General features: G+C 42.3%; 1 protein-coding gene across 3 annotated transcripts in view; it reads left to right on the forward strand.

The window, feature by feature from the left end:
• The window catches only part of PDLIM7 (PDZ and LIM domain 7), a 55,569-nt gene that overhangs the window by 18,459 nt on the left and 10,616 nt on the right, over nt 1-26,494 (forward strand). Inside the window, exons 3-7 of one of the 3 annotated variants that reach the window (XM_081936949.1) lie at nt 10,839-10,990; nt 14,773-14,803; nt 17,156-17,328; nt 22,147-22,301; nt 22,721-22,757. In XM_081936949.1, coding sequence (XP_081793075.1) covers nt 10,839-10,990; nt 14,773-14,803; nt 17,156-17,328; nt 22,147-22,301; nt 22,721-22,757 — 548 coding nt within the window. The remainder of the gene's footprint in view (nt 1-10,838; nt 10,991-14,772; nt 14,804-17,155; nt 17,329-22,146; nt 22,302-22,720; nt 22,758-26,494) is intronic. The other 2 variants (XM_081936948.1, XM_081936947.1) reach the window with 2 other exon arrangements.

Raw genomic sequence — 26,494 nt, forward strand, 5'->3', positions numbered from 1 at the left:
CGGTTCAACAGGAGAGCTAGATGTTTGAATGGAGGACCAGTTTCAGTGTCTCGACTCTTCTTTCAAGGTTGGCTGCAGCAAGCAGGTATGGGACCTCCAATGGGAAGGTTGTCCCTGTTTGGGAAGGTCAGGGAATGAAGAAGCATGAAGTGCAAAAGGAAAGGCCAGAGGGTGGAGAGTGAAGGAAGGAAGCTGAAAGCCAGGTGCAGGACCGAAACCTCAACCCAGGCAGGAAACAGGGAAGTTCTGGCTTACAGAAGGAACATGACCTGCCTGCTTTCCCTGGAGTGGAGATTGTGGGGCCTCAGCGATGATGTATGCCTGGGAATAGACTGCCTGTCCATAGGGCAGACCCTGGAGCCTTGAACTTCCTGCCCAGCCTGATTAAGTATACAGCCAAGAGAGGGCAGTTTGTAGTCTTATTTGGTCTGTAAAGAAGGAAGGAAGTGGGGAGGAGGGAGGGAATTCAACTGTGCCAGAAAATGGAAGGTTAGTGCATTTTTGATAAGCGCTGGTTGCCCAGTTTCAGGTCTTTGATATTCCTGGTTCTTGCTCCGAGCATTCCCAGCTCTTCCTTTGCCCTTTAACACAGGGGTGGTGGGCCTGTATGCCCTGCTTGTCCTTTAAAGGTTTTTTCTGTGTGTATTGTGCTGTACAGTACTCTACTGAGGGTGGGGATGTATTATTGTTTTTCAAGGCTAGTTTTCTCTTCCTTTCTAGGAAGCCATTTGCATTCTTCATCCTGAGGAATGAATTGGTTGTTTTAATGTCTAAACTATCTTATGACTGAAGACTTCCCTCAGAAGGCCTAGAAAAAGGCTGTCTTATGTTCATATTAGGCACATTATGCCAAAGGATAGGTTCCAAAATGGTGGTCTGTGTTGTGGCTTGAGCTTCTCAGTCTTATAGAAACTGTTATGGGTCTCATAGCAGTAGCACTTAGACTTATATACCGCTTCACAGTGCTTTACAGCCCTCTCTAAGCGGTTTACAGTCAGCATATTGCCCCCAACAATCTGGGACCTCATTTTACCCACCTCGGAAGGATGGAAGGCTGAGTCAACCTTGAGCTGGTGAGAATCAAACTGCCAAATTGCTGGCAGCTGGCAGTCAGCTGAAATAGCCTGCGGTACTGCATTCTAACCACTGCGCCAGAGGTGGGTTCTTACCTATTCGGACCTGTTGAGCCGAATAGTTACTAACTTGGCTGGACACATGACCGTACCAGTTCAATTCTGGGCGCTGCCATCTTTATTTTCTGTTCTGCACATGGGCAGACAGTCTTCATTGAAAAAAATGTTCGGGCACAGAAACGGTAGTAATACCAGCAGTAACCCACCCCTGCAATGCCCCATCACGCTTCTCATCCAATATTGCTCCCATCTAAAAGGGTTAAGTTGATCTGATTTGATTACTCAATTCCTCAAAAGCCCATCAATTTCAGTTTTCTCCTATTCTTCTCCTCTCCGAGACTGCCCCACTAGGTACACCAGACAAAGAGGTCTCCCCACATCACCCTACCAATAGATCTTACATGCCTCCATCAAGATCACCTTCCTTACTCTTTGTGTCACCACATTTTCTGAATATTAATACTCCTGACATTGTTTCTTCTAACTTTGCCGATACGTGGCTTTATAGAGAATTCTTTCCTGATGCGGCATTCTGTGGATTGTGTTGGTTTTCCAACATTTATAGAATTTGTCTCAAAACTCTTGGAGTTGTTGTTCAAACATATCTGGAGAGTACTATTTTGGAAAAGGCTGGTCTTGCTTCTCACATTATGGAAACTCATAGCTGTGTGTATTTCTTGCAGTAGTTTTCCTTTTTTGAAAATATGAACGGATAATGTTTACTTGAAGAAAAAGTTTAGCTCTGAAGGACGACTGCACTAGCAAATATCAGGGCCAAAATTCCTTTGTAGCTGTTTCTACCTTGTTATCATTCTCACTTTTCCAGCCCTACTAGAGCATTCTATCCTTGGTATTGCTTGCATGTCTCTTGTGATCTGTTGTCACGATGTTAAGTGTGATATTTACAAGCCCAAGGACAGTTTGAATCTGCGTCAAGAAAGCAGGACTTTACTGCTGGGCTTCCACAGAGATTTGTTACCAAGCGCTCAGTCCTTTTATGTTCATGTCGAACTGGACATACACAAATACTTAATTTTTTCCCAAGCACTAGGAAATCTCCATTCCAAAACTGCAGGGCTCACTAGCATCTTTAAAATACATATTTTGTCCTATTTTTCTGCCACTCCAAACTTAATATATATATATATGTGAGGGAGATGGGAAGCCCAATGTTCGTGTGTTTATTTAATATGATATGGTGACATTTTCTAAACATATGACTCCTTATCTGTGTGTTCATACCAGGTGGCTATAGTAGTTATGGAGTTCTATCTAGGAGAGTTGCTGAGGAACATGGTTGCTTGACTCTTTAGAGTAAGTATCCATGGAAATATTGATGATGGCATTGAAAACTTCCTGGGATATACAAGGCAAACGAAGCTTCTTCCAGAAAAAGCTGTAGCAGCATTTGCGTGGAGGAGATTGTGGAGTATCCTGTGAGGAAACTCACGGTGGACTCCATTTGTATGCATATTATCACATATTGTCTCTTTTCCTATAATCTCTATTGCTGTAGCCTGAGTTGAATGCAGAAACTGTTACTAGCTTGTGGATAAGCAAGTCGTAATTATACCTTTGAACCCCAGGAGAGTGGACCTTTGCATTCTTTTCAATTCATCCAGCAGTGGACACTCTCAGTACTAATATGAATAAAGCAACCCCCTCCCCAAATGCATATCATGTATTCTGCTTCTAGATGATCCTCCCAGTCCTGCTTTAAAGGCTTCTGGGGGACCCTTTTTCTTACTCATGGAAGGCTGTGGAAGAAGGAAGAGTATGAGTAACTTTTGTGTGCAAGCTGATGTACTCCTTTCCATTTTTATTGGGGTCAGGGAGGCAGGCCTCAACACTTAAAAGGTCATACTGATTCCAGGGCCATCTTGGGAAACTAAGTCATTTCCAGACAAAGCCTCCTTGCTATAGACCAGGGGTAGGGAATGACAACCCTTTTATGACTTGTGGACTTCAAATCCTAGAATTCCTGAGCCAGTTGGCTCAGGAATTCTGGGAGTTGAAGTCCATAAGTCATAAAAGAGGCCATCGTTCCCCACCTTTTCTATAGACATTGGAAACAAGGAGTTTCCATATGAAACTGTTTTCTTACAGTCTTTGCAGATGACTGTATCTATGTTCTCCAGCTAGGCTTCCTGCTTCTCCCTCTTATATATTGCACTGGGGACTGTCACGTCTCAGACCTAGCAAAATGGTACAAGAGCAGTTCTGCTTTCCTCTGCTTTGGCTGCTGCTTGGGGCCCCTGTAGCAAGAAGGCTTTGAGTTAATGGTTCCCTGCCCCCAGGGTAGGTATTGCATTGCTGCTGATGAGCTAATGTCTCTGTTTGCTGACAGAGGGAGATAAATTAGTTGCCGGGAGAGGTGAGCCCTGTGGAGAGGTGGGCTGATTGTAGCCCCCTTCCGTTTCACAGAGCAGATGTAAAAGCTTTAGGAATTCTTGTGGCTTGGTAGCTCTGAGAAAGCATGAGTGTGACCACATGGATTGTGTTACGAGAAAGGTGTTGATTCACTCCAGTGCCCTGTTCTCTCCTTGAAGTCTGGTGATGGTCTGAAGGTGCTGGAGTCAATCAACCCCTCCTTTTCTGAATGAGTCAGGCTGGAAGAACAGTTCAGTGGGTTCCTCCAAATTATCTTCTGTACTTTTACAAAGATGGATATGCACACTAGTTGTGTATGCGTGAGAACTTTCTTTGTAGGGTATAGAATGGAATTTGGGTAAGAGAGGAGGACACAAAGAAGTACCTATGCAGTTAATCAACTCACTGTATGTCTGAATTGGCCCATGAGGAAGAAAACGTAAGAGTGACTACAAAAGAGTTCTTTCTAACTGGAAGTCTGATACTGTCCCCATGTTAGTTTTATTCAACATGGTTTTATGAGAAAGCATATGATTGGGGTGCATACGGGTAATTTCTCTTCCGCAGCTCTGGATGAACTGATTAAAATGGTGGTTAGATTATCAATGTAAATTAGAATTAATGTTCTGACATCATTTTAGTATTCAGTTCTGGAGATAGGAAAGAGAAATGAAGAATGCTGGTCCTTCCCCAGTTCAACTCTCTGAAATTTCTCCTTTAGGCCGTGCGAGGGTTAAGCAATGGACAAGTGGCCTTTATAAATCTAAGATTTACTGAGATTATGATTTTCCAGTTTGAAGAAGATAGGCAAACCACATGGTGATTGTATTCTCCAGGATATGTCCAGATGATCCATGATCATGCGTACCAATCCAAAAATAACCTTCAAAACTATTCAGTTTTCCTCCATTTCAGTTCCATTAACAGAAGACATGCCTTTTATATTTTTAAAGATGTGTGTACATTAGTGTGAGGTGTTGGCAGGAAACCATAAGTTCCAGCACTGGAAAAAGTTAGCATGTACCACACCTAAACAACCTTGTTCCCTCCATATACAGTATGTTAAACTTTATTTCCATAATTCCTAGCCAGTATGGTTGTTGGCCATGTTGCCTGGGACTTATTGGTGTCTGACAATCTGGAAAGCATTTGGAAGGGAAACTGGTGCCATAAAAGATTTAAAAAGTCAGTTTTCATGACCGAGAGTTGCTCACAAATAGCAATACTCAGGAGTTCCTACAATATATTCCATACAATACCCACAGTAATTTGGGTCAGCTTCCTTGAGGGAAATGTGTACATCACAGAGCCTGCTTGGTGTAATAGTGAAGGCGCTGACTAGGAACAGGAGACAGTGTGTTCTAGTCCAGCCTTAGGCATGAAAGGTGGCTTGGTGACTTTGGACCAATCACTCTCTCTCACTTCATAGGGTGGTTGTGGGCATAATAGGAAGAGGAAGAAGTATTACATATGTGTAGAGATGGGAAGGCCTGGAAAAAAACCTAGGAAAATTGGGGGGGGGAGACAGAACACCCCCCCCATTTTCCTGTTTTTTCCCCAGGCCTTCCCATCTCTACATATGTCTTTCTCCTTGAGTCACTTATAAAATAATAAAGATGGGATTAGAAAACATAATTAAGTGTTGAGGACAATCTGATATCCCTCAACTTCCGTAGAAAATAGAAGCTTGAAAAAAATGCAATTTTAAATCACCTTCTCTGAGGAGATGGCTGTTACCTAACTAGAGAGACTGAAGCTATTTTAGAAATTTTTAAAAAGAGAATGTCAGCCAACATAAAGTAGGAGGCAGCTAGATCTGCATACCAACCAGGTTATCCAGATTAACCCAAGTGTGAATTTCCCCTTCAAAGATATCTTTTAAGTATCTTTGAACTTTGAATGAAGCTGTTTGTTTTAAAACAATAGAAAACAAAACTCCTAGAAAGACCTGTTATTAGCCCTACAGAGTAGAGTCACCCTTTAAAGACCTTATAAATCAAACCAATACACGTTTAATTACATGTCAGAAATTTAAAATATATTCCCAGCCTCCTTGGTGTTGTCTGAAAAATAAAATGCTTTTAAGCATACAGAGAAATGTTATCCAAACTAAACTATCAAAAGAAAACTAGAAATTGTAGTGTCTTCCTCAGTTTTCTGAATATCTTATCAATAGTTGCATCTGATTCTCCTCAGATGATTTCCAGTTATATAAATTATAGTCTTTTACGTTCTTGGCTTGACATTTTAGAAATACCAGGTTATGACTGTTTCTAAGTGAGAAAAAAACCCCCATTTCCCTACCAGTCTCTCTGCTCTGTGAAGTAAATTAAAATATTTACCTGATCTGCAAAGTCTTTTATGTTTTAAGGCTGTAAACATTTGAACCTAAGTTGATACTTTTCTGAAAGTCCCTGTGTAGTAGCTAATCCACAATTGTCCTATTGTGAGGAAGAATGGAGGTTACTCAAAGGTTAATTCTCAGGTTAGTTAGTTCTCATTCCTACCAACAGTCTTTGTCATTAGTCATTAATGCTGCTTATCTTCCCCATTCCTCTCCCCCTTTTCTTTCTCAATAAGGCACTACATTTTTTTCTGCTTAAACTGTGTAGGTTAGCCCATTTAGAAACCTATTGCATCATGATATTTGAAATACTTAGTGCAGCAAGAACTTTGGTTCTAGCTTGCTTCCCTAGATTCACAGATACCACCATCTAGTACAGACTTGCAATCTGGATTTAAATGATGGCCAAACTGCAGAATTTTACCACTTGCACAACTGCAATCATCTTTAGCCCTTCTCTGTAGGCTACCAATAGCTGTATTTTAAAACTATCTTGGGGATGCAACTTTGTGGGATTCCTTTTTGCAAAAAATAAAATAAAAATAAAATCCAAATTTGTCATGAAAAAGGGTCAGTCTGAAGGTGTGTGGCTTATCTCAAATTTTAAGACTTTATGAATGTTAAGAAAGTCATAAAACAATAGTGATGGGAGTGTGAGGCCAGTCACAAATATCCTATTAAACAGAAGAAAATATGGATAAAATAAAGGCCAGTGTTTTATCCAAACACCTGGGTGGAAGGTACAAGTAGAATAGCATACACACACACACACGCACACGCACACACGCACACACACAAACCCCTCATTCCTCTTGTATCCCCAGTTTTTGTTTGCCAACCGTTCCATAAACAAATATTTCATTTCTCCCAGTCCCCTCCAATTAATTCATTATTCTGCCTTTTAAACTCATATGAACATGAACCTCCCCCACTCCCAAAGCAAACTCACACATCCCATCCTGCAATGTGCCTGCAGTGCACGAAAACTGTGCTGAAGACCTAATGCCTGTGATTTTGCCTCCTTGGAACACGCAGCTCTGTTTGTGCAGACCTGGATAGAACACTGAATGATGGGATTCATTCCCACAAGATGTAATATTTAGATCAAGTCATGCCAGATGCAACTATCAGATGCCCTGGTCTATCAGTTGTTGTGCACAGTATCAGAGGAGGGACCCGTCAAAGTCAGTTGGAAGGCAATAAGAGTAGAAGAATGTTGTTGTGCTTTCGGGAAGTGCTACATTAGCTGTGGTCAGAAGTGTGCCTTTTGCCTAATTCAGGAGTCTATGGCAGTACTCAGAAAGTAGAGGGAAAGGTATTCCAATTCCTTGTGTGATCATTTAGGATGGATGTAGCATACTTTAGGTGCTCTCAACATGATCATAACTGTTGGCTTTAGAAAACTGCAGTTGTTGGTACAGGGTTGCTGGGGCTTTCCTGCAAATTTTCAAATTTTAAAACAACTTTTGTAAACGGACATTCCGCAATCACCGGAATATTTACTTATTACAATAGGCAGGTGCACGCGCTTTATTTCTGCTTTTTTAGTTCAAGACATTTTGACCGGGAAGAAAAAATAAACAAGCAAATAAGCCAGCAACCAACCCAGCTCTAATTTTGAACGTCTTTCATTTGGGCTTCCAGATTTCCACATAGGATTCCAATCTTGCAGGGAAAGTGGAAAGAGATTTTATTCTTCTGTTAGAGGTTTAGACTGCCGATCCTGCAAGCAAAATTGCTCTTCAGAGCATCGTGTGAAGGCCACATTTCAAATTGTGTGACTTAGGTGTATAGATAGTGTTTTCTGAATATGATTGTTGTTTCCATTTCTAAGAAGGTAATGTGGAAATACATCTAATCAAGGCAGAAAGAGAGCAAAGAGGAGGGAGCCAAGGACAGTCCAGTCTGAAAATGGAAGATATTTTTATTTCTTCCTCCTTCTGTTTTCAATTAATCTTTAATGAACCAATGGCTTTAAAAAAAAAATCAGTATCCTTTGTGAAATTAGGTTCCCATATTCCAGTGTTCAGAAGATGAGGAGTTTTGCCAGCTTGTTCAGATAGTCTTAATTGGGATGTCCTCAAAGGACCATTTGTGTATGTGAGCACATAGGTGCTAAATTTGGGAATGATGCAAAGGGAATATGAAGCCAAATATTTTATGGGGAGGCGTGTTATTAGATGGCAAAGGCTTTCTGACTTACCTTGCTTTAATAGTTGAATGTCACACATAACAGCAGGTGCACCATCTCTGCCACTTGGCTGACAATTGGCGTGCTCCAATTTAAAGGCCTTAAGGAGTGCGCTTTGGATCAGCAGCTGGCACCTGCTCAGCTCTGCTGAGGTTGTTCTGTCTGATCTCCTGCATTCATCAGCAAGTCTAAACTCTCCTGCAGGCCTTGAGGTCTTCCGAAGAATGTGCTTTTATTGCTCAAGCACTGTACATTGGTTGCTCAATTTTTTTTAAAATTTTGCAATGGCTCTGCTAGATAACCTGAGTGCTGCAAAGGATGATGGAGAACCTGCTGGGGTGGCCATTGAAGGCATTTCTGCAGGTTTCAGCTTACGATGCAGGAATTAAAAATTTAGCACCTAACAAAATCTCTGCATCTGTACAGGTGTTACAGTGGTAGCAGCCTGGCTTACCCAGTTTACCTGTTTTAGCTCTCATCTTGTACAGATTCATTTTTAATCCATCTCTATGCTGCTTATATTGACTTGCATTTTTTGGTTTTTATAAAAGTCGGCTTGATAACCCTTTTGTGATGAAACTCCCCTTTAAGGTAGGCCAGTTACACACATTACTGTAATGCTGGAACCTCCCTTTCTCTTTTAATCCTGGCCTAAGGCCCAGAATATTTTTTTTGCTTAAGAGTGCTAGTAAGTACTATAGTTAGAGCTCTCCCTTCCTTGTGGACAAAGCCAACTTGCTTTTCTCTGTCCCATTAGGCACACCAGGGTAACATACCAGTAGTAGAAGCTTGCCACAGACTCACCACTTACAATTTAGCTTAAGATCCAGTTAAAAATACTTTCTAAAATCAAAGAAAGGGGCAAAGGGAGACAAAGAAAGAATAGAGGAAAATAAAGTGGTAAGAAGTTTGTTATCCTTTTCTAAGTCTCTTGGAAACGAAGCTGCATATTTGCACATTTGGCCAAAAAAGGTTTAGTCTGGAACATACTCCGATATCAAAGGATGGAGTGCCGAAAGAAGAGGAAACTTATTCTGTATTTATTATTAGGCAGGATAGACCAACACCCTCTTGAATAAGCTGTAGGCAGGAAGACAATCTTAGCACCCTTTGTAGCTTAGGATATTGTGGTAGGAAGATTTTAATGAAAAAAGAGAGAGATTGCTTTCTGAGCTGCCTGAAGCCTCAAAGACATCAAAGGATTTATCCGAATCCATGTCTGAAACTGTTTTTATTTCAATGCCCTGAGCAGAATGAGACTAGCTATAAGGATTGTGGTGTTTGTGTGTTTGTTTTTACTGTTTTTTTTTAGTGAAAGAAAAAAATACTAGGCAAGACCATTCCTCCATAATAAAGGAAACATGACAGAGGATACTTTTAGTCCACTTACACTTATTTCTCCTCGGTATGGACACATCTGTCCATACATAGAGATAGCTCAGTATGGTACTGGCAGTACTGTAATATTTAAATTTACAGAATAACAGAGTTGGAAGGAACTTTGGAGGTTTTCTAATCCAACCCCCTGCTCGAGGAGGTCATCCTATACCTGCACCTCTACATATACCTTTGGAGAATAGGTTGACCCCCTTCCTTCTCTGTGATAGACCTTCAAATACTAGAAGACTGCTATCATGACACCCTGCCCCTGCCCTTCATTAGACTAGACCAGGGGTCTCCAAACCTTTCAGTCCGAGGGCCACATTGGGCATTTTGCAAACATTCAATTGTTGGGGGGGGGGAGAATCAATTTTACAAATGAGTGAATGAAATTTAATTGAATAAATGTGTTTTATTTTACTCAATGTGATACCCCCCTCTTCTGTCAGAGAAATACAGGGAACCTTACGTTTCTTTCCAAACAGTGGTGAATGCAGCCCTGCTGTCAGTTTTGGAAGCCATTTTGGGGCTGTTTCTTGGAACTCTGCCACCTGCTTTCTCTCCCCGTGGTGTTTGGAAAAGATCAGAGTAGAGCATATGGGAGGAGGCGGGTGGGCAGGAAGGAGCCTTCTGAAGGACCGGCTGTAGCCTGCAGGCCGTAGTTTGGAGACCTCTAGAATAGACATTCCCAGTTTCCACAACCGTTCATTATGTGGTTTAGCCTCCAGTCCCCATCTTTGTTGCTCTTCTCTGTACTCTTTCTAGAGTCACAATATCGTTTTTGTATCGTGGTGACCAGAACATAGTATTCCACATGTGGTCTTCCCAGTGCAGTATAAGGGGTTCTCTACCTAGTTGCTGGGTGGGTGTGGCCATGGTGGGCATGGCCTAGTTGGCGTCCTGCACCACGGCATGGGGGTGGTGGTTTGCCCTCCCCAGGCTCCGGAGGCTTTCCTTGAGCCTCCAGGAGGGCGAAAACGGCCTCTCCGGGCTCTGGAGGCCCTTCCTGAACTTCCAGTAGGCCTGTTTTTCACCTTCCCCGATCCCCCATACACACCCTGCGCTTACCTGCATCCAAAACAGACTGCGTGGGGACTCCTGGGAGGGGAGGGGCCAGCCAGGAATGGGATTTGGGGGTTCTCTGAACTGCACAGAATCTTAGCTAGAGGTTCTCCTGAACCCCTGCAGCCCACCCCTTGTATCACACTGCTTCCACGCACTGTTATCTTTTAAGACACTTCTTTGGGAATAAATAAGTTTACTACGCATGTTATTCAGCAAAAAAGTATAAGGGCATAGAGAAAAACAAGAGTTGTGACTGCTCCCATTTCTCTTTTGTTTATTAGCATTGGAAGGATTTTTGTGATAGGTTCCATTAATGATGTCTTCCTGTTGGGAATAACTTTTTCTTTCTTTGCAGCTCACCCCCGGGGGCAAGGCAGCCCAGGCCGGGGTTGGAGTTGGGGACTGGGTGCTCAGCATTGATGGAGAGAGCACCAGCACCATGACCCACATTGAAGCCCAGAACAAGATCCGTGCCTGTGGGGACAAACTCTCCCTCAGCTTAAGCAAGTAAGTAGCTCTTATGCTGATGCTGGGTTTTTTTCTTTTAGGAGCATAATGTACATGTTGGAATAATGAAGACTTGGTTTCCCCCAGAGGTTTATTTCATTCAGACTCAGTCCTTTTGGATAGCAGCTGCTTGCCAACTTTCATTTTGGTATTTAATAAAACAAACAGCCACCTGCCTGCATTTTACATCCTGAAGGTAAAGGCTCCTGAGTCACACCAAACTGATAGGAAATGTAAACTGAATGTTCTATTCCCCACCCCCACCCCCCAGTGGACTTCCCAACAATCCCATTCCCTGTTTAAAAACTTAAACCAAAGTAATAAGCTGTGTAGAAAGTTTTAGATCAGAGCACCTGGATTTTTAAACTAGGACTCCAGTTGTTCCTGAAATAAAGGTTCATTAGGATTAACAGGAGATAAATCTATCTGGCTGCTTGAATTAGTCCATATATTGCATTTTACCTTTTAAGCCCCTGAGAATCTGAATGGTAAAGCAATATACAAATTTAATATTAATAACAATAATAGCCCAAAGAAAGTGGCAGCTCAGCATCCAGAATTGTTAAGCATATTGTAGAACCTGTGTAGACAGTTTCCTGGATAGCCACTGTGTCTCTGATTCCAGATGTGCATTTTCTCCTACAGAAAAGAACTTAGGCTGACTGACTTGCACTAGCGTGACTTCACATGGATTTCAGCCAAAGTATCCAAGCTGATTTCAGGCTACACAAAAGGGATTCCTAGGTGAAAACAGGTGTGGATTTAAAATAATAAACAATTAACAAGCAAGGTGGTGCTAGTTGGTATTTCCTGAAAGTTAAGAGGCAGAGAAAATGCCTGCCAAAACAGCCTTGCTTGTTAATTGTTTATTATTTCAGTTCCACACCTGTGAAACAGATAGCATGAAAATGTTATAGCCAAAATTAATGTGGGTTGGCCACATTATTTTTGGATGAACGCAGTTGGATTTCCTTATAAGGACAGCCTGAAAGCTGCAATTGGTATAGAATGTAGTTAGTAGGATTAGTCTGTTGCTATGAATTCTAAAACCTAACAGTCAAACATTCACTTAGTGAATGGAAATTCTGTTCTTATCACTGATGGACTTCTTAAATGTGATGCCAAAATTATGAAATGCTATCCCAAGAGGCTTTTTGGTCTCAGGAAAGCATTTTACCTGTCTTTAGTTGAGTGACTTTTAGGGTTTAATTTTTCTTCTGTCTGTTTTATAACATAAATTTGATTGAAGTTTATGTTAATATAAAATACAAGTGAAAATTGAGACAACAGGGAAAGTGGGGCAGGGAAAAGAAAAGGGAGAAAAGATGTGAGAGAAAGAATGATCTTTGTATCTTCAGTTAAGATACAAAGTAAAGTTACAATCTCAGCTTTTTACTTTTATATAATTAGTAAGTAATTAGTAAGCACCAATTCTATAACAACGAACTAATGTAAGCATCAAAACCCAGCCAAACCCCCCTCCCATTTTGAGCACAAAATCCAGAAGCGATCTCCAGGTAGAGACAAAATTGGATACATTTTTTCCCCTTCGTTAGGACAGTTATTTTTTCCATCTCTGCCAGTTCCACCACTTTTTCCACCTATTCTTTCATTGCGGAAATTGACATATGTTTCTATTTTTTGCATATATAAAATTCTAGCTGCAATCAACATATATAACAACAAAGCTCATTTTTTCCTCATTTTTATCCAATAATCCTAAGAAAAAAACGGCTTTCACTTATATATTTCTTTTAATAATGTTCTGGATTAAACATAAACCTGGCCTCAAAATTAATTTTTTTGCTATCTTAATTCTGCAACAGCTTTATTGATTCTCTTACTAATCAGTGCGGTATTTGCTTGTTGCTGTGATTTTCCCCTGCATAAAAATCTAGATATTATAGAATTAAGAAAACATGCATTGTATCTTTATGCCATAATACATACGTGTTCTTGATAAGAACCATGTTTTTTGTCATCTGGAAAAAGGAAGAGTCATCTAACAGGATTTTTCCCTCCAGAAAGATAACATGAACTCAAACAATCCTTAATTGCAATACAAAAATGGCAATAACTATAAAGGGAAAACAATAAAATTTACTCTGTGTTATAATTTAATGGGCAATTGATATAAAATGTTTTACAGATGGTTTATGGCTCCATCAATAATTTTCAAGTTGGATAAATCCATGTTGGAAATGTCACAACAAAGAAGGAACATTTTATCACATATGGTGGTTATGCCAAAAACTCAAAAGTATTGGAAAGCAATACATCAAAACATTCTAAAAATCCTAAAAATAAAATTGAAACTGAAACCACAAACATTTTTATTGGGTACAATCCCAGGAAAAAAAAAATGTTACAATTTACTAAGATATGTGCTGACAGCAGCAAGAACAAATTTGGCACAGCATTAGAAAAGGGGTCTTTGCTGACGGTATCAGATTGGGAGGCCATAATTGGAGAATGTGCAGCAATGGCAAAATTGACAATATATATTCATAATAGAACTCTGACCAAATGCGTGCAGTAATAACTTCCATATAGACTACACATTAGACAGCAGGGCAAATTAAGACATTTGGAATATTGTTTTTAGGAAGGAGGTTATGAGATTAATGAAAAAACATAGATGAAAGAATTGAATCTAGATACTAGCAATAGCCTTACATGTTTAATGTAAAGCAGGGGTGTCCAAACCTGGGAACTTTAAGACTTGTGGACTTCAACTCCCAGAATTCCCCAGCCAGCCATGCTGGCTGGGGAATTCTGGGAGTTGAAGTCCACAAGTCTTAAAGTTCCCAAGTTTGGACACCCCTGATGTAAAGCATGTATACTGTATTTAGGTTGTGGTTAGTAGTTAGGGAGATATCTGAAAGGGGAGAATGTGTTATTAGAAAGTTACCCATAATATTTAGTATGTTTTATTCAAGTTAAATAATGGTTTCTTGGGTGTTAGTCAAGTGTCACTGTCCAGTGTAGTCCACTTTTTAAAAAATCCTGTTTGTCAGGATTCTGTCAGAAAGCAAAAGCACAGGGAAGCACATCTACCTGATTTATTTTACTTTCATCTTTTGTCCCCTGTTATTTTCAGTCTGCAAAAGCAGGTTAACCTGTTCAGGCAGCCTTGTTTAGCGAAGGGGGACCAGTCACTTGGTTGTTAAGCAGAGCAGTTGCTAAGTGAAACCACTAATGTGCTTACAATGCTACTTTGCTTTATAGACCTGTGAAGGTCATAAATGATGAATGCTTGCAAAGTTACTTTTTCAACACTGTGGTAACCGAATGGTCGCTATCCGAGGCAGTCATTAAATGAGGACCATAGAGTCTTTGCTACTGCTTTGGCAGTGTGGAAGTACATACAGTATGCAAATACCCAAGGTGATATTTGTAAGAGAATGTTCTGAACTGATGGAATCATTTTTTTAAAGAGAGTAGGTTGGAATGCAAAGGAGAAATATTATTTCTTCACTGAAAGAATTTCCAGACAGTCTGGGAAACCCCCCCCCCCCCCCACAAATGCACTCATTGAACTGTCTAAATGCTCATGACTGTACTCTCCCAAAGCTTCCTTTCCAGATGCCTTATGCTATGAAAGGAGCTGGGTTGCCTATATACTAATTTGCTTTAGCTCTCCATGGTTACAGATGGTTGCAGCTATGTAGCTCTCTTGCAGCAGAGGGGCTGACTTGCAAAAAAGCTTTGATTGTAAATTGTGTCGCTGAATTCAACTTCTTAGGCCAGTGTCTCTGTTAACAACGGTTTTTCTCTTCCAGAGTCCAGAATCTCCTAGGCAGACCTCAGAAGGTGCGTGTACAGCTGTTTCTCTCTCTCTGTGTCCCTCACTTCTGTTGGGGAAACTGTGACATAAGGTTGGAGGTGATCTCTGACCGAGCCTCTCCTAGAAGTTACAAAGGAAACTGCAATACATAGATACATACCATATTTTTTGGAGTATAAAACGCATCTTTCCCCCCCAAAAAAGAGGGTGAAAATCTGGGTGCATTTTTGACCTCCCGAAACCCCACCCCCTACACAAAAATGGATGTTCAGAGGGTTTGGGTGGCCTGCAAAGGGGGCTGCAGGCTGGAGAGGGCAAAAACAAGCGAAAAACGGGATGGTCTTGCTCGTTTTTGCCTCCACCACCACCCCAGCCCCCAGGAGCACTCTACAAGCCTCCCAAAACCTCTGCATGCCCCCCTTTTTTTGCAAAAAACGCCTATTTTTGTGAAGAACGGGCCATTTTTTGCTCGTTTTTGCCCCTCCCAGCCCCCAGCAGCACTCTACCAGCCTCCCAAAGCCTCTGCATGTCCTTTTTTTTTTTGCAAAAAATGGGCCCGTTTTCATGAAAAACAGGCCATTTTTTGCTCGTTTTTGCTCCCCCCCTAGCCCCCGGGAACACTTTGCAGTCCCCTCAAACTCTCTGCATGCCCCGTTTTTCACAAAGAACAAGGCATGCAGAGGGTTTGGGAGGCCTGCAGAGTTCAAAAACTTTTAAAAAAATTTTATCTCTTCAGAATCATGTGTGTGTCTTCTACTCTGGTGCGTCTTATAGTCCGAAAAATACGGTAATGTATTTCAAAAGCAGGATAATAAATGTCCATATACAGTTGGGTAGAAGTGTGGAAAATATTCCACACTTTGACAGCTCTGACCATGAAACATTTTGCAACCAAGCCAGACAGACTTTGTTCAGATAGTTATTTTAATACCCAAAAGAATAGTAGATATAGGGGACTTAGAGTTTCGAAGGTATGCAGTTAGCCTTCTTAGCCAAAATGGACATCCATGTTGAGTTTCTGAATAATTCCAATTGGAACTTCTCAGCCATCAGTAGAAATGCTTTATTTTTTTCGTCCTTTTTTGCAATCTGATTTTGGTAAGCTACCCAGAGTCATTCTATGAGGGAGATGAGCAGTTGCTAAATATGATACAGGTAGTCCTCAACGTACATACACAATTGAGTCCAACATTTCCATTGCAAAGCGAGGCAGTTGTTAAGTGAGTGTCCCCCATTTTAAGATCTTTTGCCACCGTTGTTAAGCGCATCACTGCAGTTGCTAAATGAATCATTTGACCATTAAGAAAATCTGCCTTCCCCCATTGATTTTGTTTGTCTAAAGCCAACTGAGGAGGTTAGACATGGTGATCCCATGACTCGAAGACAGTGCAACTGTCACACACGCCAGTTTCCAAGCATCTGATCATGTGGCTATGGGGATGCTACAATAGTTGTAAGTGTGAAAACTTTTTAAAGTGCCGTTGTAACTTTGAACGGCCATTAAATGAATGGTTGTATGTTGAGGGCTACCAGTATATAATAAATAAATTAAAATTCTCCTCTCTTATACTTTTTCTTAGAATTAATCTGGTGTTTTAATCTTATATAAATGTGATGTTCTGCAATTGAGGGTAGCAATTGAAAGAACTGTAGAATGCAGTACCTTTTTTCCCCTTCCTGAATTTCTCTCTTCCTGCTCATCGTTAGCTTATTTTTAAATTGTACTTCAGAACTTCCCAAAGTCAGAAATTGGACATGGGCATTGCCCTGGTGTAGCTGTGTACAATTCTCAAAGCAAAAGGGGATATAAATTTGAAGCTACAAGTAGAGCTGTGTTGATTCCTGAATTGGGTCTTTGCTTCACCCAATAGAGAGGCAAACGGTCAGATCCTGGCCTTCCCAAGATCTTGGGAGGGCTGCCCTGGAAGGTCCCCATTCATTTTTTCGGGTCCATGGGTGGAAGAGGGAAATGAGATGAGGGTAGATGAAGAGACACGCATGGTTTGTTTTTGCTCCTTAAAACTTCAGCATGTGCCCCTGTCCTGTTTCCGCTATTTGGATGGAAGGCAATTGATTATCTTGCACACCCTCTGGGCAGCCGTAGAGGGACCCTTTCTGTCCCTTGAAGAGATTTGCTGAGCAAGGCAGTGCCTGTTTAGGAGTAGACAGATAGAGATAGAAACAGAGATGGACCACTGGCTTACGTTACAGCTGCTCTGTGCCAACTTGTATTTATTGCCTTGGTGCTCAAAGAAGAGTCCTGAATGGCCTGGCTTCCATCTGGGACACTGTGGCCTCTGGCTCTGCCTGATTATGGGGTGCTCTTGCATGCTGCCTGCCATGCCAGCTTGGGCATTGTTGTTTTGTCTTTTGTCTAGGATGCACTCCCTTCTTCTCAGCCCCCCAAATACAACTTCACTCCCAGTTCTGCCCTCAACAAGACAGCGCGGCCCTTTGGAGTTAACCCTGCTCCAAACTCTGAGCCCGGGCGGGTGACGAAACCCGTGCGGTATGTTCCCCCTGCATCCGTCTGCACCACACAGCACAATGGGTATGTTGCTGTGCTTCTGGCCACCTGGGATGGGATGGGGGTGGGGGTAGTAATGCAACTGTGAAACTCTGCACACCGGCCCTCCTCTGTACACCTGTGCATGTAAACTTGTGCATGTGTGGCTTTCCACTGAGGGGCACCTGATTGGTAAGAATGTCCCTCCTCCCCATTGAAAAAATATAAACCTCTGGTGTTGCAGTGGCCTCTTGTGGCTGGAAAAGATATTGAACTTCCTGAGTAAAACCATACCCAAATTTAGTGATGTTCATTCAGATAACATCTCACTTTTTAAAACTTGAGTCTTCTTACGTGTTCTGGTCAACCCAATAGATGAAGTTGGAAACATAATGCGATGTCCCAGGGAAAATGTTCTACTGTATCTATAATTCTTTTTACCAATCAATCCTAAATCATTCTTACATCAGATAGTTTGATTGTAATGATAGCATATTATAGCAAGTCAGCTGCACCTACACATTCATTAGTGTCTGCTTATGAGTTATATATTCTATTTTTATAAAACAGAGTAAATGTACTTTCTGGATATCTTTGAAATTCTCCACCCTCATACACTCCCTGGTTGCAGGGTAAATATTTTTTGATCTGAAAGACAGGCTCAGAGAAATACAGATCTGAAGTATAATGCTATTCAGCCTGAAGCTGCACATTTCAGAGAAGACACCAAGAAACAGACTTGAGATGCCGTTTTCCGTTGAATGAAGAACAAAAATGCCATTCTTTTAAACTCAGATTTCTAAGAAAAGTGTTAAAATGAAAAATACACCTTACAAAGGAAATGCACATAAAATACAAGATTTACATGTTGTGGCATCTCGTTGTCCCAACATTAAACTAGTAGTTCTATCTTATCTATCATATGGGAGAAGTGAGGATTAAAAAAAAAACCTTTTGAGCTGTTACCTTCCCCCCACCCCCACCCCACTTTTCCTTCTGTGGAAATTTTAGGTTCTTCTCTTCTCGTTAGCTTTGCAAATTTTGACCAGAGCAGGATCACCAGACTAGACAAAAAAGCTGTTCAATTAATGCAGAAAAACGAAGCCAGGGTACAACTGGCGGAAAGGATGCCGGATGGATGGGGATTAATTCAGTAAAATTAATAAGCTTCAAAAAAAGGAAAGGGGAAAAGAATATGTTTGGAATCAGCAACATTGGTCTGCTTTTTCTGCCAGGATGAGCTGCTCATGTGTGGAAGACAGCCCTAAGTGCTTAACTGCATGCAAGTTGTTGGCAGTTTTTGTTCAGATGTTGCTGAAAATAATGATGCTTTAGTTGAGCTCCTCTAACTTGGTGCATTCTAGCTGGTTCTTACTTTATTTATTTTAAGCTAATAAATGCTACTAGTGGATAGTGAGAATAGCAATAGCAATAGAACTTAGACTTATATACCAGTGCTGTATATTCTTAGTTGTTTCAGTATGACTTCATTTCCTTAGCAAGGAATAGCTTTCCTTGCAACAATTTATAGTGCAAAAGAAGTTGTGAAGACTCACGCTGAACTAATCAGATCTTTCTTTGTAGTTTTCAGCAAAGGGCCTCTATAAACTTTATGTCACTTGCATGTAAATATAACTATGGAGGACTGTTCTTAACTTGTTTGGAGATGAGAGTTTTTACAAAGTAAGCATTTTCTTCTTTGGATGGGAGACTCTTGTCCTGGATCGCCCCACACAACATCCTTAGCGAGCATTATCGTAACCTGTGATGATTGGTGATCACACCTGTCATGATTTAATGTACTCTTTCTCAAATTGGTGCCCTCCAAATATGCTGAGGTTTCAGTTTCCTGATATTCCTGATTAAGAGGGGTGCCATGCTAGAGGTAACAGAAGTAGGGGGATCCAGGGACGGAAGGGGTGTGAATGTGAATGATATCAAAATGGTGGGTGTGACTGGGTGATCACAGCCTTGCTCCTTTTTACCTGCCTGCAGTGCATGTTAAAAAGGGGCTGGGCTTCAGTCACCTGGTTGTGCCTGCCATTCTGCTGCTTTGACTCCCTTGTGGATTCTCTGATTGAAGGCCACCTGTCTCTTAACCAAAATAGAAATGGGGAAGCATTGTTTTCTCTGCTTTTGATTCTAATCTGTCTGCCTTTCCTGTCTTTTTTCTCTTTCCCTCTTTTTCTCTCCTGCAGGCACAGAATTCCGACAAGTCAGTAAGCTTTTGGTCTTCTCTGTAGTCTTTTTTTTTTCTTTTCTAATTTGCATGATGTTTTCCATGTCTGATTTCTTATTTCCCATCTCGCCCCACTTTTGGGGGGCATGGTTGTGACAGGAGTGGAAAATTATCTTTTCCTAAAGAAATCTTAAGTTTGTTTTGATTGGGGACGATGACAGCGACAGAAACTTTCAAAACCCACAACAGGCTTAGATGGGAAGAGCTGTTTTTACCTAAACAAGAAAAGCAAAATTTATTTGTACTTTCTTGACCAAATCCTTTTGGGCCATACTGGAACCCCTTTGATGTCCCATTTTCCTGGAAATAAGTGGAGGAGATAAGACCTCTTTGTATGGCAAGAAGCCACGGAAGTTACCCCTAAGGTCAAGGTTGCCAAAAAGATTTGATTTTTAAAAGAGGATTCTGGTGGCTTCTGCCTGGGGCTGGAACAGCAGCCTGGTGCAGCTCTTCCTAGTCTACATTCATCTATAACTGTGACTGCCTGACCTAGATAAGGGTGAGGAATTGGTGCTAAATTTGGCAGGGAGCTTGTGGCTTCTCTCCTCCCCAGTCAAGCTGCAGATATCTCCGGGGACATCAACTGCTCCCCTATGAGCAGCAGAGATGTAAATGTTGTTGCTATGTTGGGAGGGAATAATATTTCTTACCTGACTGGTACTTTGCTTTCTCTTATCCCTTCCTGCTCCTGTCCTCAGGGTGACTGCCCACCCACCTGAGGTGAAGGCTGCGTCCCCAAATCACCCCCCACCTGATTATGGAGATTACTACCTGGAGGACCAGTAAGACTTGGGAACAGGGTCTGGGGCTAGGATAGCAATGTCAGTGATGTTTGTATTGCATGTAGATGTTTTTGCCTCATAGCTTGGTAATGTTCCTCCCAAAAGTTAGGGAGAACAACCTCTGAGACACCTGTGGCTAAAATGCAAGCATTCTTTTTAAAAAAAACTGCGGTTAAGGGGGTATATTAGAGCATCACCTGGTAAACCAGGCCACTGTATGACGCGGAAGTTCAGGATTTAAGGTCTGTCTCTCACAAAGTCAAACATTAGCCAAGTTGGCCCTCTGACGGCCTAATCGAAGAGCCCTGGAGTAGTCTGTTAACAAACTCAGTGCTTTGGTAACTCAGAATCAACATATCATCCCATGAAGCAGTTCATATTTAACTCCTGATTACAGTTTAACTTGGTTGTTCCAGTCCTTGGGGGGGGGGGGCAGAGAAGGGGGGGGGGAAATCCACTTTTCCCCTCTTAAGATGATTCCTTTGTGGGAGGAGATATTTCTAGGTACCTCTCTCTTGGGCCATTCTCGAAGAGTTCATGCGTTCTTTGATGATCCAGTTTTCTCTGATGCTTTGCACGTCCTTGGGTTTATAGTCCCCCTCAGCCAGGCCCTAAAGGCTGTGAAGCACCCTCCCTCTCCCCCAGCCAGATTGCAATTTATAATTGCAAATGGCTTTTGTTGTGTTTATAATGGAGAACGAGAAGGTTTTTGGTGGTGTTCAGGGTAGGAAGCACTCGGGTTTTTTGTAGCCTTTCTGTAGAGTGGGGTTGCTAGGACACACTCACGTATACCTCACACTCATACACACACACACACACCTCACACACACAAATAGTCTTTCTTTGCTTCTCGGGATTTTTTAAGGAATTTCTTACAATCTGCTGGCTGTTCTGGGGACACATTTTCAAACCCTTGCTCTGGCCTGCAGAAGGATTTCCATGCATTGATTGGCTTGGGGGGGAAAAAAAGGTCTGAATTTTGCTGATGTTTAACGACGAGTCTGGACAGAACAAATTGACATGTAGCTCACAAAAAGAGCTGTATGGACAGACACTATGTTTAAAGCACTTGCTTTTCAAGTGGCCACAGAAGGGGCTGAATACTGTTGCAGAAAGGATGTAGGACCGATCACTTGATAGCTATCCCTTATTCCCTAATCAGACCCTTCATATTCGGTACAATCCTACACTATCGGAGGTGAGAAAATGGCCGGAGTTTTACATCAGGGATGATAGGCCCAAGGCTTTCTGGTCGTGTTGTGTGCGGCTCCTTAGATGCCATCTATATTCACTGCCAAAGAAGCTCTTAGAAAACTAATTTGTCACTGATGCTAACAGTGACACCGCAGCTCTCTAGCCCTCCCCAGCCAGATAACCAGCCCCCTGATTAGTCCCCTGACAGAAAAGCTTCCCTTCTGCTTGAAGGAAGTGCAGATGGGATGGCTTCCTATTTCCTCTCAGAGTCTGGTCCGCCTAGTCTCCCTTCCTCCCAGAAAGTAGAATCACAGGCGCTGGGAAGGATATTAAGCAGCCTTCATAGCCTTCACCCTCCAGATCTGTTAAGATTGTGACTCTCAGGACTGTCAGCCATCTAGCAGTTCTGCCTGATGTATTTCTTTAGCTGCAGAAAATTAACCATTGTAGACAAGGGACTGATGGGGTGAGCTTCAGGATCTCATTATTACTACTGAAGGACAGGTTATTTATCCGGCCCATTAGAGTGGCCATGTCTTGATTCATTGCGGTGTATATGTGTATGTGTGTGTGTGTTTGGGTGCAATGCATGTCCGGCAACTGCTGTTTTCAGTGCAGTTCTGGCTGAGTGCCCTGGTCTGTTTGTAGGCACTCTCTGCGGCTGGTGAGCCTGCCAGCTTTCTTCCCCAGTGATGCCAGTAAAAAGAGACTTATTGAGGACACAGAGGACTGGCGACCACGGACTGGGATTACTCAGTCTCCTTCCTTCCGCATTCTGGCCCATCTCACAGGCACAGAATTCAGTAAGTGCCCCTCCGGTGGGAACTATGTAAGGGGCATGGCAAGCTTTATTTTCCCATCCCTCTGAGTGGCCAGTTCCCACTAGAGGCTTAGGGGAAATCTCAAGCTTTTCTTATCTGCCACTTCAGGAAACAGGTGCAGTGGTGCCTGAGATTTGGTGACAGCTCTGGTCCTTCTCTCATTCTGTCTCAGTGGTCAGAGTCTTACGTTCATCCTCCTCCCCCTCCTCATTCCTGGGGATGCCCCCTTGGCCCCATGCAATCTGTCTGGGGATGCAACTAAATATTCTGCAGACATCTCCTTCTGCTTCCCTCACCCCAATTGGGGATAGCCTTAATTAATTCTTGCTTTTTCTTTCCATCTACCAACCTGACTGACCCAACTCTGATCCTCTCTCTTTCTCCCTTCCTTCTGCTGCCAGTGCGAGACCCAGATGACGAGCATCTTAAGGAGGCCAGGTAAGAAGGGCCAGATCTTTGGGACTTGGATTTCTTAGGGTTAGAGAAAGGATTTTTGCCCGAGTTCCTCAAGTGCTAGGATGCCAGCTGAGATGAGCTTAGGGTTTCAGACTTGTTTATAGAGATACTTTTTCTCTCTTGCTACAGATAGTTTGTACAATACATCCATAGTTAAGCGTGGTTTATCAAGCAAGTTTTCTGGGTTCATGTGGCACACTAGATCCTAAACGAATGGCTTAAATTGTTGTTGGCTGAGTTGAGGTGTTGTATGAACACACTTGCTTCATGGACTTATTATCTACTTGTGGGAAAGAGGGAAGAGAGAGAGAAAAGTCCTCCCCCCCCTTGAGGATGGAATGCTATTGAAATAGGTTGGGCATTGTGTGAAGTGTCTTCTGCATGCACTCTGTCTCTCTTTCCTCTCCCCTCCCTTTCCCTAACATTACTGTTTCCTCTCCACTGTCTGCCTTCCCTTTTCTTTTTCTAGAGAAAAGTTTGTCCTGGAACTCCGGAGCCCCCGTTACACTCACCTGCGTGACTGGCACCACCAGCGATCAGCTACCTCTCTGAATGTGCTCTCCTAGGCTGATCCTGTCTTACTCTTCTGACTCGACCCTTCTGTTGATTGTATGCAATGCAGATGTTATATAGGGAGGGCACATTTCTGTCTGTTTCCTTCTGGCTGTTGAGTGTAACTTGAAAATAGGAAGTCCCCGCAACTCCTGGAATGTAATGATTGATCTGTGCTGGAGAATTACTTAGTTAGGACCTAGAAATAAGCAGGAGGCTTTTCTTTTATGGACTCGCACTTGGAATTCCATGCCTCACTTCCTGTCCTCAATGGAAAGAAACTTTAGAATCCAGCTTTACCATTGGAGAGGAGGATTAGTTTTCCCCACCTTAAAGAAATGTTCTGGAAGAAGGAAGCTATTTCCACTGAAGTGGGAATTATTTCCTGAATAAAGGAACAGCAGGTATCCTCATATTCTACCAATGGAAGATCTTCTGGATTTCTCAGACTGGCCTTGTTTTTATGAACTGTCAAGAGTTTTCCCTCCTGGATAAGCATTACAGGAAAAGATGGCATCTTTAGCCATTTGTTTTGTTTCGGTTCTATTGATGACATTTAAAACTAGCCTTCTTCCAAGGAATGTAAGATCACATGGATGGTCCATTCCTCACAATGCAGTCAGATGAGCTAGGTGCAGCAAGAATGGCTGGCCCAAGGAAACACAGCGCAATTTGTATAAGCATTGGGGTTTGAACCTTAGTCTCCAATACCTGTTCAGGTAGTTCTCAGTTCAACCAATTTGGCATAGAATTTCAGAAAAGTAAGGGATGCACAGTCCACCTTTGCCACTTTCTGATATAGTTTCTCAGCACTGGATTGGAAATGAAGACAGAGTCTTCTCCAGATAACCCCCTTCTGCGTCTCCACAACTGTTAGAGAAAAGGGTCTTCCCTCCCATCTTCCACCCTGCCATGGCTATCCTTTTCCTCTCCTTGTTCCCTTGGCTACGAGTGTTGGTTTGTGTTTGCTACCTTCAGGGAAGGACAGACATTCCTCTCCGGGTGGGCCGATGAGATCTTGAGAGATGGTAAGACTATCTTGCTGCCCATAATTTGATTGGGGATGTCTATTTTGCACTTGATCTATATACCAAGGCGCCTTAATTTGCAAAAGACCACCATGTTTGAGAAATGCGATAGAGGTGCTCTTGCTGGGATCAGAGCAGACTCAGGAAGAGGGGTGAATTGCTCTGTGTCTCTTTCTGCATCTAGAATGTCCTTTCCCCTCATGGAGGGCACGTCTGTTGGCTACAACTCTGCCATTGTGAGAGTTTTATCAATGTCTGGTCTACATGCATGATGCGGAATTCAACTATTATCTGTACAGTGGTATAACCGCCCACACTTGAGTGCCTGAAATGTAGTTAAGACTTTGCAGTCTGGATGGAGACTCACTTACTACTTTCCATTTTGTAGTAAAAATAAATGCTTCTATTCTCATATCTGGCTTCTGCCTATTTATTATTGTATAGGCAACTGAAACTGGAGATGCTGAGTCACTGGTGAACTAAGCCAAGCTGTGGGTGAGGAATTGTTCTTCATTGCATTGTCAGCCTGTGTCTCATCTGAAAGGTCACTTAAGTTGCAGTTGGGAAAGTGGTCTCCATTCACTTGTAAGCTTGGAGTTTCCTTACTTTTTGGTGCTGGTTGATATCTGTCTCCATGCCCTGAGGGTTATGTCTGGGAGAACTAGAGACTTGATGGCCTCCGTGGCAACTGGCAACCACAGGCTTGTCCCAACGACCTCTGCTCCTATGCAGGCAGATTGGCCTATATTGAACATTAATTTTCCTTATCCTATATGTGGAAGGCCTATTTCTCTCTCTGTTGTGATCAGATCATTTCCTGGTCCATTTGAGATGTCCTGCCACTGAAGACTTCTGTGGACTATTATTAGAATGGCCTGTCCAAGACACGTTTCTGGGAGGTCCTTGAGAAATGTCTCTGCACCCGATAGGCAGTTTCATTTATTGCCAGGTTGACCTCTGGAATCAGGAGGGTGATTCAGCTTCCTTGACAAGATTGCATTCACTACTCCTAGAAGTACATCTTAGATTATTGAGGAACTCCGGGAGAGATGAAACAGAAAATGTGACACTTGGAGCGTGGATGGGGAAAAACAAGGACTCAACCTGAGTGTGGGTGGGAGCTCAAACTCAAGCCTTTATCATGGCAGTAAAAAAGTGCAGTTCTCCATTGTTGCATGTTTGTCTGTTTGTTTATATCCTGCCTTAATTACTTTTACAAATCATTCAAGGTGGTGAACATGTGCACCTTCCTCTTCCTATTTTCTCACGACCACAACCCTGTGAGGTGAGCTGGGTTAAGGAGAGAGTGAATGACTGCCTAAGGCACCCAGCTGCCTTTCATGGCTAAAGGGGTGTCTAGAACTCACAGTCTCTGCTTTTTAGCCTGATGCTTTAATTATTAGACCAAACTGGCATTGGTGGACTGTTGATTAACAGCATCATTTAGTAAGTCTAGGGCTTTCTTGGGGAGCATGAGTAGGTGTAGTTGCCTCCTGGCCATTGTAGCTGTTTCATACAGCATTTTCTGATATATTGACTCAGAGATGCTGAAGTTTCCAATGAGGTGACTCAGGTGATACCTTACCATATTATCCTTTTGGCCTGTAGACTCTGATGATGTAGCCTCTGGATACATTGTGGTACCCACATGCCCTCACTTGCTTTGCAAGGTATTGGTGGGGGCATAACTGGCTGGATTTAGAAGGTGGCAATGCCAGCAGTTTTGAAGGAGGCTTTGGTGGAGCTTCTCCTTAATAGATTGTCCCTGCATCTGGTTATTTTTGACAGCTATTTGACACCTCTTTTTAGGGAACGCTTTTGAGTGGGCGGTTGGGAACAGTTCTTACACAATCAAAAACAAACAACGTGATGCCACATTTGGCTGTTATCAAAACATGGATCAAATGGAACTTTCCCATTTCACCCAAAAGAGAGTCACTTGCAGGCATGTACATTGAGCAGGTAGGAATTTAAATACTGATTAGACTACAAGTAGAAATTGCACTGAACACTCAGCAATTGCTGGAATTCTTTTGTCATGGCTTCTTAGACTTTCTGCAGTAAGTCTCATGTTATCGTACCTTTGGGTGATTGTTTATCTGTCCTAGTCCAGTTCACTGGGAAGAAGTTAGTCAAGGA

Source organism: Natrix helvetica (assembly GCF_964273705.1).
Source record: "Natrix helvetica genome assembly, chromosome: 1".
Taxonomy (NCBI): domain Eukaryota; kingdom Metazoa; phylum Chordata; class Lepidosauria; order Squamata; family Natricidae; genus Natrix; species Natrix helvetica.